This window comes from Fusarium proliferatum (assembly GCF_900067095.1).
Source record: "Fusarium proliferatum ET1 genome assembly, contig: FPRO_scaffold010, whole genome shotgun sequence".
Classification (NCBI taxonomy): domain Eukaryota; kingdom Fungi; phylum Ascomycota; class Sordariomycetes; order Hypocreales; family Nectriaceae; genus Fusarium; species Fusarium proliferatum.
The window spans coordinates 562,712-575,527 of NW_022194799.1; the positions used below are offsets into that span (position 1 = coordinate 562,712).

A 12,816-nucleotide genomic window follows, 5' to 3' on the forward strand; every position below is an offset into this window, starting at 1 on the left:
CATGCCGTTTAATCTCACGTCAGACGGAGCCGCTAATCGCGATTGCAGGGGTTGTAAACCGGCATGTGGGCGATCCTTCGGGTACTGGAGTTGTAAGTGAATGTGAGATTTAAGCAAAACTCCATTTAAGATGAAACCGTATTTTTCCGTGCGGGATATCGTGCGGTGAAGCCTGAATGGGTATTTGGTTTCGGACCATCGCTGACCGAGACTTCTTCACAGGGTTAATTGAGTTTTGCACGCGCGCGGCACGGAATGGCAATGTTACTCTACAGGCCGTGTTAGAGCTTTGACGCTGTTGTAAATATCTCCACGTTCATGCTGATTGACGCTGTAACTTTCTTGCCTCACTCATCGACATGACCGCTCTCGTTGCATTTTGCCTTGCATTGGCGTCCCAGGGCCTTACAGCCTGGGCTCTCGGTTTCACGGCTCCCACAAACCTTGTTCGACCTGCTATTGCAGCGGTTGTCGCTCTGCTTACCTGGTTCTTCAATCAGGCCATTCTCGATGCATTGCCCAGTCGTCTCCATGTGGCGTTGCTGTCTACGGGAATGTGGATTCAATGCTTGAAGACGTTTGACGATCTCTGCCTGAGCAGGTTGTCTTTCGAGGGTCCATCGCCATCCTTTACGAAGCGTGCGTCCTTTGGGGTCAGCAATCTTTGGAACATGCGTGGTGTCGGTACGAGGGAACAGATATCTCAAATCCCTCCCTGGTATAGCCATACACGCTCTCTCGTACCGTCCCGTAGCCAGGAACTTGCAAGACATGCAAGGAATGCTATTGTCAGCTATCTCATCCTCGATGTCTTTGCCGTCCAACCACCCCCAGATCCCAACATGATATCTCCCCAGAAGGAACACTTGCTGACACGCATCGGCCAAATTACTTCCGAAGAGGCAATATTTCGCTTCTTTGCCACCTTTGGATTCTGGCTCAACACCTTCTGCGTCATTCATCTTATCAACAGTACTTTTTCACTTCTGTACCTCAGCCTAAACCTGTACCCGGTCGAAATGCTACCCCCAATCTGGGGTCGTCTCTCCGAGGCTTACAGCGTTAGGCGCTTCTGGGGTAATTTCTGGCATCAGACACTACGACGTCACCTCACCTCCCTTTCAGACTTCCTTGTCCATGGAATTCTTCACATGCCAAAGGGTCCTGTTTCTCGTTACTGCAAGCTTATCGTATGCTTCTTTATTTCTGGGGCTCTGCATTTCCCCGCCGATAGAGCGCTAGGGATATCTGCAAAGGAGACTAACGTTATCAACTATTTCCTCACAACAGCGCTGGTGATTATGTGTGAGGACGGAGTTCAGCATGTTTTTCGAGGTATGCAGGGAACCTGGTCAAGGCGGTTTGGGTGCTTTTGGGTTATGTGTTACATGTACTTGATGACCCCGTCATGGGCATATCCCGCTGCAAGAGTCGTAAAGCCTGGAGACCAATTGGTTTCCTTCTCTGTCATCAAGCAGTTCATACGATAGATTAGACTTCGCAACCTTATTGTTGGTCATTAAACTTTACAAAATCGATTTTGCGTCATTTCATCATCTTTGAAAAGCGATCCTAGTAATTGACTCATGGTATCCTAAACGCGCCGTAATCTGACAAGTAAATCTCTATCAACCCTTGCAACACCCCTCGCTTCATGTCCAACTTCAGGCCCTCTATCCGACGTCTTCCCATCACGATCCACAAACCGCAACGGCTCAATCTCAAAGTGTGCAAAGAACAAAACAACCGCTGACAGAATCTCCTGCTTAGCGTTGTTCCGCCCTGGACACATTGCTGCGCCGCCTCCGTAGGGGAAATAATTGCCCGCTGAGATCCCAGAGTTGCCTTTCCTGATGAAACGCTCTGGCCAAAATTCTTCTGGGGGATGCGTAGATGATGACCATACTTCTGGGGCGTTGTGGGCAAGGTATGATGGTGCAAGAACGAGATTGCCCTCCTTCAGTTTGTAGCCGTCTAGTTCGATCGAGTTTCGTAGTTTGCGGACCACAAACACTGATGATCTTAGACGAAGACACTCAAAGTATACTGAGTTGAGTAGTGTCAACTTCTTGAGTGCCACGATGTCGACTTGTTTGGTGTCCTTGTCGAAGACTGTAGCAACTTCTTCTCGTATCTGTTTGAAAATCTCTGGTCGACGAAGAATCTCAATAATGATCCAAGATGTCATCGGGATAGCATTAGAGTTAATACTCCAGATGAGACCCATTTGAAAAGATGCTCTCCCGTCAAGGCCAATACCATATTTCTCCATGGCAACTTCTCTTTCACGAACAAGCTTGGATCCAAAGTTTGGTTCCCAATCAGGGTTTTTTTCGTGACAAGCTCTCCAATCTAGGTTCTGCCAACCTTGATCGAGATAACCTTTGACGGTCTCCAAGCACTTGTCCCTAGCATTGGAGCCTTTGCGGCAGAGAAACTTGGGAATGCCGTACAGCAAAGACATGAAATCTTCATCGTAATTCCAAAACACATCTGCGAAATTGGGATCAATGTCAAAGACCTTTCGACCGGCGAGAGCAATGGTAGAAGCTCGAAACATATGATGCTTCATAAACTCATCAATGCCAATCTCAATGGGTCCCCGAGTGCCAACAGTACCGAGCTCATCAATCATGGTATCAATGAACAACTCTGTAAGGGCAGACACCGCATTGGCGCCAATGAGGTGGGACTCGTAGATCTCATGAAACTTTCTCCATATACGATCTTCCTCACGAGTCTCGGTTAACGGCAATCGTGATGATCCTGATATATCCTTTGCCACTAACGCAGCATCTTTGGCAGGAAGACGCTTGACCTTTTGAGCTACTCGGAGAGCAAACTCTTCGAATGTGAGTTCTTTTGAACATCGAAAGACTTGTTGAACATTTCTTGTGCCGTGGATGAGATAGGCGTGGACGTTGCCTAGACGCATGCGAATGGGTTCACCCTTGTCGACATTCAGGCTGAGAAATGTTAGCCAAGTAGTGTAATAGGGGTAAACAAACATACACAATGGAATTGAAGAATCCATGGGGATTTCTGATCAGACTCAATGCTGAACCAACCCCTGGTAGAACATATGGAAGCGTCGGTGGCTCTTTTCCCTTGTATCTACGATCATAAAACCGCTGTATCGAATATCGAATCGTAGTGATACAATGCGTCGAAAGCAATAATAATACCGCCACCAGGGCAATACTACTCGCCGAGACGTTGAACAAAGGAGCGTTCATCATATCGAAATCGAACATGTCCTTCAAAACTCTCGATGGCATTCTCAGAGAAGGCATTCTCGCAACGTGATAAAAGAAAATTGTCATTTGTGGATATCCGCTGTCAAACACCGGCCCGGATATCATGATGCAAGGAATGCTCTTGGACTCCATAAATAGAGCTACTGTCTAGGCTACCGACCAACAGGTTCCTAATTGCTGGGATATGGGACTTCACGGATTCATGACTATCAGCTCGGTGGACGTTATCCACACGCCTACCATTACGTGAGGCCTTGGTATCATCGGTGAAACGACTAGTGAGTCTTTCTGGGGACTTTTTTTGCTTTGCTCAGCCTTTGGGGTGCTTGTGATAGTGGCCAGCGCCTTGAATGGTTGGGCTGGAGGTGGATGCAAGGGAGCAAGTCGGTTAGATAGAGATCTAAGCGATCTTTGTTTATCTCTTGCCCCCCCATGATGTCTTCACTAATTTTCCCCTACAGGGCGTGTAGCTTCAGGATTACATAAGGACTTGTAATTCACGTTAACAGGAACGGATGCAGCGGCATTTTGGCCGCAGAAATGCTGACTGCAAACTTCCTACCAGGGATGAAAGCGATTTAGAATCTCACCTAATTCCTCCACTGGCAACCAGGCTATGCTGTAAAGTCAGAAACCAAGTAGTAATTTGTCACGAGTGGGTCAATCTATGAAGATTCTGAATCTGTTTGTGATAAAATCATGCTTTGCCTGACACGTAGCAGTGAGATAGCGGGCCAAACACCAAGGATTATCGTGGCTTACGGATCCTGTTTTAGGCCCGGGACTTTGCGGAGACAAAAAGTCAGTCTAGTCAGTGCACTCTACCCAAATGAAAGGATTCATTCTGGAACGCGTAGCATTGATGTAACCTCCACTCAAGCCCTGTAGCCCTACATACGACCTAACATCCGCTAAAACACGTCCTTGTCATTATTCTCTACGCCAAACTAGACTCTGCGCACACACCGCAGCTTGATCTTCTCAGGGTGCTTCACCTTGAGCAGGAAATTGAAACTAGACTGCTTCGCCTCTTCCATGAGGGCCCTTGACGCCGCCTCCTTGAGGTGGTCACCTTCTGCATCAGGCTCCACGGTGTAGTCCTTGAGGAGACACGCCATGACGGCTACGAACTCTACCTGCGAGAATTTCTTGCCGGGGCACACTCGCGGGCCAGCCGCCCAGGGGAGGAAAGCGCCTGTTGGCATGGGAGCGAGCTTGTCGTCGGCCGTGATCCAGCGGCTGGGGAGCCATTGGAGCGCGTTGTCGCCCCATGAGGCGGAGGATGTGTGTAGGCCTGCCAGGTTGACGCCGACGAAGGTGTTTTTGGGGATTGTGTATGATGCGCCGTTGACTTTGAGGGTTTGGTCTACGAGTGTTGTTTTGGGGACTGCCCTTGCTGCACCGAATAATCGTAATGTTTCGTGCTGGTGATGTTAGTAATGATCAATTGACCTGATGGTTGACGTACCATGATTGCGAGAACGCGCTTCAATCGAGGATAATATGTTTCGTAGTCAAGGTCCTTCAAGTCAACCCCAGCTGTGACTTGATCGACCTCTTCCGCTGCCCATTTCTGCCATTCGGGATTCGCTGCGAGGAGGATTGTCGCATAAGCAAGAGTGTTGGATGTTGTTTCGTGGCCAGCGAGGTTATAGCTGAACAAATTGCCATAAATCTCAGGATCTGTCAAATGGCGAGTCCCTTTCCCCTCTTTCTTCTGGTTTTCAGATGCTCGCACAAGAATGCTCATGAGGTTGTCCTGTTCTTCAGCACCGGCGTTCATCGCCTCGCGCTCTTCGGCGACCATCTCGGCCATGTACTGTCGAAAGTTGACCACGGCATCTTGAACTTGTTTGAACTTGGAGGGCAGCATCCATGTGGGAAGATTGAGTGTTGCTGTGAAGACAGCAGTAAAGAGACTTCCGAGAATAAGACTGAGGGAATCGCGATATGTGAGACTGTGATTCTCTAATGCACTCTCCAAACCGCTGCCGAATGTGTAGCTTCTGCCGAACCCAGCGGCAGTGAGGACATGGAGAGCAAGAACCATAGTGTCGCTCTGAGGGTTCACGACGCCTTTCGGGTTTGAGGCCCACATCTTGAGCATGTCGGTAGCTTGCCTCTTGGACTCGTTCCAAACAAGCGCGCTGTTCCTCTCATTGAACGGCGGCGTTGTGATCCGTCGATGGCGCACCCAATCGTCCCCTTCAGTCGTCACGACATTGCGGCCAAAGATCTCAAGTGGCTTGTAGAGAGCGACAGCTTTCACAAAGTCTCTACGTCGGCGACAAAGATCGTCAGAAGCCTTTGCGTTACCTGTGAACACGCGGATCTGCTTCGGGCTGACGATGATAAAGGTGTCTCCAATTCGTTCTTGAAGATCATGGATCTGCTCATAATTCCAGTCTCGGCTATTGTATTCCACAAAATTTCCAAGACCAAATGGTAGGACTTTTCTGAGAAAAGGCTCCAGGAATCTGCTGCAAAGCAAATATGGGACATTCTAAAGGCATTAGCTGGAGTGCATTTTTGAGGGAAGCAAAACCTACAGATGGATCAATTGGCGTGATGAGAACGGGAAGGCCAATAGATTTGGCTTTTTTGTAGTTGTAAAGCAGCTGTAGTGTGCTCAGGCCAATATATGCCAGTAGCAGTCCGCCGATGGCGTAAAGAGGTGATATCATGTTGTCTGAAGAGTCGTGATGATAATGAGATGAAGGTGGGAGCAAGCATGAGAGCTGTTAAGTACACGTTTACAGTGGGCTAGCACTAAATTTAGAGCCGACAAACCACTGAAAGCACTAATTTTCGCTCGTTTCAGCACCAGTGCACCAACAGGTACTGCCACAAACTCGAAGACCGCATGAGGCTGGGGGTATTATGTCCGATACGACTATATTTACGTGCTTTATAATTACAATTATTCTATTTCAAAAGCTCGAACATCACTCATAACGTGGTCAGTGGCTGGAATAGGGCTAAGGTGCAGCGCTTGACTTGATGCTATTCATTGAACATTCTACTAAAGTAATCTTACCAGCAGCTCATGACTCTAGCCATCGGCTTGAAAGCACTGAGCCTTATCAGTTCCGTTTCCGGGCGCTGTCGTAAAATGACAGGAAACCAGCGAACAGGTCCAGACCAAGCAAGAAAAGTAATAACCCAGAAATAACCAGCAAGTCTCGCCAATATTCTGGTAAACTTGTACTTCCAGAGTGGAAGAAACAAGTCGCCAAACACATCCTCCAGCATCAACCCGATCAACTGCGTGCTAAAGAACTGGATCGCTCCGCTGTCCGTTGCAGACACCGCGCTGCCCATGTCACTTGGGACGTGAACCAAGCCTGATAATGCAAAAGCAAGAAGAATCTTCAAATACCGTGATGGAAGTGAGTAAGACTTCATGCGAAAGATGTTCTTGACAATCCAAGTCGCAGTGCCTCGAAGATTATTCTGCAGCCCTTGGTGCCAAAACGTGCTGAAAAATTAGCGATCATCCACTAAAACACACTGAAAAAACTTACGACCAGAATTGTCGGAGACAGTAAGACTCTGTCAATTCACCGAAAATCGGTCGCCAATCTTTGACAGCCTTCGGATTCATTGTTACTGATGCTACGGAGGCGAGAGAGTATCCGCCTTGGATGAAGCAGAAAATTGACACGACTGTTGTGACGGTTGCGATGTACCGAACTTGTAGCTCTGCCAGTGTCACTTCGCTAACACGGCGAAAGATGGGCTCGTAGTTTGGAGCCATGTACTGCTGATCGAGACTCAACTGCGTCGTGATGCACATTTTGTGGACAAAGTAGCAGAGAAGGACTTTGAGAAGATTTATACACACAAATGGTGTAGCAGCAGGCACGTATGTCGGATCTTGAGAGTCAAAGTGGTGAATGTTCCTGATCTCCCAAGGCGTACCCAATCCTCTCATCGAGGATGCAACCTCTTGTCCAAAGACATATCGCTTGCGAAATTCCGCGATCCTAGATTGCGGCTCTTGGTCTTTCTTCTCGCGATCCTCGGCGTATGCAATTTTACGCACAATCATACGCTCAAAATACGTCAGTGAGATTTGCGGAAATGCAGAGATGATGGCTCTGGAGACCCATCCTGGAGGTTCAACAAAGTCTTCAAACGTAGCGAGCGCAACGAACGTTGAGATGAGAAAGATGATGAACCCAACTGGTCGAAGAATTGATGTGCGAGATGTGAAGCCCGCGATGTAAATGAAGAAGAATTGCTGTGCTGTCGATATGACCAGCGGGTGAAGGTAGAGTCGACAAGCCATTGCTACCAACAGAACGAGGGCATACAGAAGCTCCAAGACTACAGGACCTGTAGAAGGGCTGTTAGGTCTGCTGGGTGGCTGTTGGCTCTAATGGCAGTATAGCTGATACTCGTACGAGAATTGCTGAGCTGTCACTGGGGCTGATGAAACGCCTATACAGGCTTCATCGCTGTGAGCCATTTCGTGACTCTCAACACCAGGCATCCCAGCAACGACTAACACTGAACCGGAAACAGTTTCGAGAAGAAACTGGTCTATTTTCTGAGATAAGCCGCATGAGCCAAAGAACCCACTGGCGCTAGTCCTTGCATCGGACAATTGGGAAAAGCCACCCGTGAAAATCTCAACGGTAGAAGCTAGAGAGGGTCCCGATCCTTTGATGCAACTGCAATCCCTACCCTTGTCTTGGCTAGATAGCCGAAGCATCCCTGCTCATTGTAAGCACACGCCCGTGATGGATAAGACTCCATAACCTGTGTTGGTAGCTCTGAGTTTGCGGAGCCGACTTCCGCTACCAAGAAGGCTTAGCTGTCATTGTTGCGCCCCTTGGTCTTCGGAATGTCGCTGGTGGAGGTCAAGGACTTGTTTGTCAAGGGTTTGGATGGGGGCATGACAACATCCACTTACCTATGACACGGACGGATATGACAGCGCTTACTCCTTCATGCTTGATTAGTTGAACGGAATTAGAAACGACACATCCAGTGTGACTGAACGTGAAACTGGCACTGCAGCTCTCTCGGTCTTTTGTTGTCGAGATATCGGTATCCAAGCAATCCCCACGCAAAGCAGCGACACTTCGCTTCAGACAATCTGCACTCTGGCATAGGGTAGACTGAAAAGACTTGACGATTACAATGGCTCTGAGCAACCTCACCATTGGGGTGGTCTGCTGCGTAGTGGTAGCCATCGTCGCCTTAGCCACCAGAAAGAAACCCGACGCGAGAGAGCCACCATATGTCAAAGAGACTGTCCCGTACTTCAGTCACATCTACGGACTCCTGAAGCATGGCTTGCGATACTTTGATCTCGTCAGGTAAGTCTTGTGTCGCTCTCGCCAACCATCACTAACCTCGTCAGCGCTCAACAACCGCACCCAATCTTTACGATTGACATGTCGGGACAAAAGAATTACATCGTGACATCTCCTGAACTTGTGCAAGCTGTTCAGCGCAACACAACTTCTCTATCATTCAGCCCAGCTATGATCCCGGCGTTTCGTCGAATGATGGGATTCGACGAGGCCGGTATTGAACTCATCTTTCGTGATGCTCATACTGAAAATGGCATGTATGGTGAGATTCATAGAGTCCAAAAGGCCTCTTTGCTCCCAGGAACAGAGTCTCTTGATGAACTATGCACTCTCATTCGTGCGAAACTGCTCAACATCGTCAATGAGCTTCCTTCAAACCAGACAATTTATCTTTATGCTTGGGTTCAGGACCTGTTCATGAGAACAAACAACTCTGCTTGCTTTGGAGAGAAGGATCCCTTCACTCTTGACCCATCTCTCAACTTAACATTTTGGTAGGGCGCCTCAGGCGAAGACAGAATAGCATGTACTGACATTGATAGGGCCTGGGAAGCCAATATCAAGGTGCTTCTCCTCGGCGTCCCTTGGTTCTTGAGCCCAAAGAAGCACTCCACAGCACAAAGGACTCGCAAAGTGCTCGTCGATGCATTCTTGAAGTATCTCAATGACGACGGTCTGGATACTGCTTGCTCGTTCATCAAAGAGCTTTCCAGTTTGGGCATCCGAAGAGGCTTGAGTAATGAAAATAATGCCCGCGCTCTTCTTGGCAGCATCCTTGCCATTGTTGGAAACACCATTCCGACGACATTTTGGCTGTTGATATCTATCTTCTCCAGGCCTGATCTGCTGAAAGAGATTCGGTCGGAACTTGAAGCTACCCTTGAAAATTCTTTTTCTGGGACAATATGTCTCGACTACACCACCATTCGTGAGAAGTGGCCAGTCTTCATGTCAACTTACGATGAAGTCCTTAGAATGACGAGTGGCATCGCGACAGTTCGGTACACCAACGAAGACACTCTGATCCAGGACCGCTGGCTCTTGAAGAAAGGAGCTCAAGTCCAGATGCCAACAGCTTTCATCCACGCTGATCCAACGACCTGGGGTGCGGACGCGGATGTCTTTGACCACACAAGATTTCTGAAGTCCAAGGTCCTTACCAAGGAGCAGAAGACCCGAAGGACTGCCGCATTCAGACCCTTTGGCGGTGGCAACACTCTCTGCCCTGGCCGTCACTTTGCATCTTATGAAGTCCTGACCTTTGTGGGAAGCTTTCTGCTTGGTTTCGATGTGGCTCCAACGACCAAAACCTTCAATGTTCCCCAAATGGACAGATCAAAGCTTCCATTAACGTCTCTTAAACCGGCTGGGGACATCAAGGTATCTCTGTCAAGGAGGTCAGGCTGGGAAGAGGCGCAGTTTAGATAAGACGTGATGGGGTAACACTGCTTGAGGCTATGAATGGACTGGAATTTGTCTGCTGTGATATGTCACAACTATCTTTTCATCTTCAATTTATTGGCATGCGTGATTCAGTCTTGACTTCCCAAAGATACCATGTTCCTAGTAACCTTCCATGGTGGGCTAATTGCTGTAGGGCGGTGGTTTAACATAAGGGTCAATAGTAGAATCATAATTTCTTGAGATACTCACATCCGTGCCTGATTACACACCCAATGAGCCCTATGATAACCTAGAGTTGCATGCTGTCTTTTGGCTAGCCTCCCAATGTTGAGGCTTGTTTCGATCCTGAATCGGTTGATTCCATATTTCCTCGAGTATACCATCTCTGTGCTACACTTCGTCTTTGCTTCTTCCATAGACCTCTCTTGCATAAACACATGTCTTTGTAAGAAGTACCATATTCATATCCCATGCAAGACAATCTATGAAAATGTCTGCGTCTGGGCAAACACAGACTGTTGTCATGTTTTGTATAGGTGATGACACACAAACCATACTCTCTACGAAGAAATCGTTCCATTAAGCAGTTCTACAATCAACTATTGTGATATAAACCCTTTCAATCGTCTCCAGGATCCGTGATTCTGATTGACTCGAATCCGGACGTGATCCGCCTACAATAACCTGAAAGGTTAAATAATAGTCCGAAAGAAGGGGAGCCAATATATGCTCTAACGACAAATATGACAGGCATAATTATCAGTGGCTCTCCTTGCGCCTTTATAATAATCACAGAAAAGCAACTTACTTGGCCGAAGTGCTTTACATCGATGAATGGGGTCGAGTATGTTGGCTCCAGAGGTTCCTGACCTACCAGTGATCCAGCTTTCATCTGCTTACGGGTTGGCAACCTGAGGTCATCAAGTATAACGATATAGAGGAGTTTTGAAAGCTTTTAATCTTCTCCTTGTGCTGTATTGTTCTCGTGACCTTTCCACAAAAGAAGTGATGGCGGCGCCAAAGGTTCAAGTTTCTCAACAATGATTTGTTGGAGCTGCAGATCTCTCACTGTGACTTTATTTATAGAAATAACGCATAAAGATCCATACTTCATGTTCTTAAAGGGGCTCAAAAGGCGTCTACTCAGGATAAGTCCAGTAGCATTAACAATCACAATCAGCCAGTTCTTCTCGGGCTTTATCCGAAGCCACTCTCTAAGAAATAGATGCAGTAAAAGGTTCCCTCTACCCACCCTAGACCCGGATTTCGTTTCACTACGGCTCAATGAAGTGAAAAGGACTCCCCTTTACTGTCGTCAGAGGATGCATCAATCCATAAGATCGCGCAAAACTTTCCATTTCGCTGGACAACATACTCACGAGCTAGTTGTGTTTTGTCTGACCCTGGTATTCCACAAAGAACCATCTCTTTTCGAAAGTCCCAGCTTCTCTCCCAAGAAAACGGTCTGTAATTGGTGGACTATCAGACAGAATGGTGCTGAAAAACTCTTGCTTGGCTACATCTATCGAACCTATGAGCAGATGTAATAAGGTGAGGCAAGTTGCTTACCGGAGCTTGACGCTGTCTTACCCCGTCCAAACTCATAGATTACTGCTTTCGCATAAGCTGCAGCCATGGCAGCTGCATAAGGCTGCCATTCAGTATTCTTGTGCTGGTCGGCATAGTCGCAAACGCCTCTGACCACACCAACAGGTATGCGATTCATTATCCCTGCAGCCGCCATCTCTAAACCAATCACTCCATAGCGGTCTCTCATCTCATTGCGCTTGAGAGTACTTTCTACCATATGGTCCCCAGATCCAATAGAACCGTACCATACGCGAGTTCGCCTATCAGTAGGCCGCTGCAACCTTAGGACGGGGCTATCAACACCATCATCACCAATGTCATAGAAAACATCCCTTTCCTGGCCAGGATCTGCAAACGTCCCTCTTGAGTGTTCTTTGTCTTTGACACTATCGTAAAATGGCAGAAAGATATCAGTGTCATACGGAGCCCTGATCTTGATGCTGCCAATAGCTGATCTGACGACTGTCTCCGTATTCGCCAAGACTTGGCCAGATCTTGGAAGCTCAAAGCCCTCGGTTGTCTCTTTTCCGAGATCGTATGCGACTATTCCTGCACTGTCTCCTTCGGGTAATCCAACAAGCACATCGCCAAGCCGTATATCAATTGGTGGTGTCTTTCGTAGATTTGGGAGACCTGCCGCAACTCCAACGAGGAGCCCAAACCAGAGGTTGGTGAAGAACTTTTTGATTTGGCTAGCAAGGGCAGCGGCTGAACCGGTTCCATATTCTTGTCCGGCTGGTAAGGTTGCGATGACTATATTATGGCCGTTGATGTCACCTGCTGAGAAGATATAGTCATCGCCTCGACTGGTAGGGAATCTTCCATCATGAAGATTATCAAGCATATGACGAGCTGCCTGAGCCTCGATCTCCGAGGGCGCGATCCATGCTATAGTGTATAGCGCAGGATCAAGTTCTTTCATGTTGTATCAGACTTATCGGCCTGATTGATAGAGGCTGATGATGAGCATGGATGGTGGACTTGCGATGGGCTCGCTTGAAAAGGACCTAGATGAAAGGTGCATGTTCCCCGCGATTAGGCGCTGACGATTCTTGGCTTTACAAATAGCCAATGAGGCTTCTCGTCTCATGCGGCTGACTAGGATGTAAGATGCAAGTCGGTTAGGAGCTGAAGTCAAAGCCGAGGCAGTGTGAAAAGATGTGATTATCTTGCCTAGAAATACAGATCCCTGAGCTCATCCGAGAAGCTGAAAATTTGCCGACGCTGGAACTCGTCGTATA

The 12,816-nt window shown here is 47.9% G+C and overlaps 6 protein-coding genes across 6 annotated transcripts; 2 read left to right on the forward strand and 4 right to left on the reverse strand.

The window, feature by feature from the left end:
- Nucleotides 1-359: 359 nt before the first annotated feature.
- Nucleotides 360-1,490, forward strand: FPRO_11631 (uncharacterized protein; the record flags this gene model as incomplete). The annotated part of the gene is made up of 1 exon (XM_031221129.1): nt 360-1,490. The coding sequence occupies one exon, from the start codon at nt 360-362 to the stop codon at nt 1,488-1,490; it is 1,131 nt and encodes a 376-aa protein (XP_031086718.1).
- Nucleotides 1,491-1,594: 104 nt separating this feature from the next.
- FPRO_11632 (uncharacterized protein) lies at nt 1,595-3,293 on the reverse strand (the record flags this gene model as incomplete). The annotated part of the gene is made up of 2 exons (XM_031221130.1): nt 1,595-2,966; nt 3,013-3,293. The coding sequence occupies 2 exons, from the start codon at nt 3,291-3,293 to the stop codon at nt 1,595-1,597; spliced, it is 1,653 nt and encodes a 550-aa protein (XP_031086719.1).
- A 911-nt stretch (nt 3,294-4,204) lies between these two features.
- Nucleotides 4,205-5,941, reverse strand: FPRO_11633 (uncharacterized protein; the record flags this gene model as incomplete). Its single annotated transcript, XM_031221131.1, has 3 exons — nt 4,205-4,681; nt 4,726-5,760; nt 5,807-5,941. 3 exons carry the CDS (start codon nt 5,939-5,941, stop codon nt 4,205-4,207), a joined length of 1,647 nt encoding a protein of 548 aa, XP_031086720.1.
- Nucleotides 5,942-6,290: 349 nt separating this feature from the next.
- On the reverse strand, nt 6,291-7,548 carry FPRO_11634 (uncharacterized protein; the record flags this gene model as incomplete). The annotated part of the gene is made up of 2 exons (XM_031221132.1): nt 6,291-6,735; nt 6,782-7,548. The coding sequence occupies 2 exons, from the start codon at nt 7,546-7,548 to the stop codon at nt 6,291-6,293; spliced, it is 1,212 nt and encodes a 403-aa protein (XP_031086721.1).
- An 857-nt stretch (nt 7,549-8,405) lies between these two features.
- Nucleotides 8,406-10,009, forward strand: FPRO_11635 (uncharacterized protein; the record flags this gene model as incomplete). The annotated part of the gene is made up of 3 exons (XM_031221133.1): nt 8,406-8,584; nt 8,629-9,075; nt 9,124-10,009. 3 exons carry the CDS (start codon nt 8,406-8,408, stop codon nt 10,007-10,009), a joined length of 1,512 nt encoding a protein of 503 aa, XP_031086722.1.
- Nucleotides 10,010-11,367: 1,358 nt separating this feature from the next.
- Nucleotides 11,368-12,497, reverse strand: FPRO_11636 (uncharacterized protein; the record flags this gene model as incomplete). The annotated part of the gene is made up of 2 exons (XM_031221134.1): nt 11,368-11,507; nt 11,555-12,497. 2 exons carry the CDS (start codon nt 12,495-12,497, stop codon nt 11,368-11,370), a joined length of 1,083 nt encoding a protein of 360 aa, XP_031086723.1.
- Nucleotides 12,498-12,816: the final 319 nt, after the last annotated feature.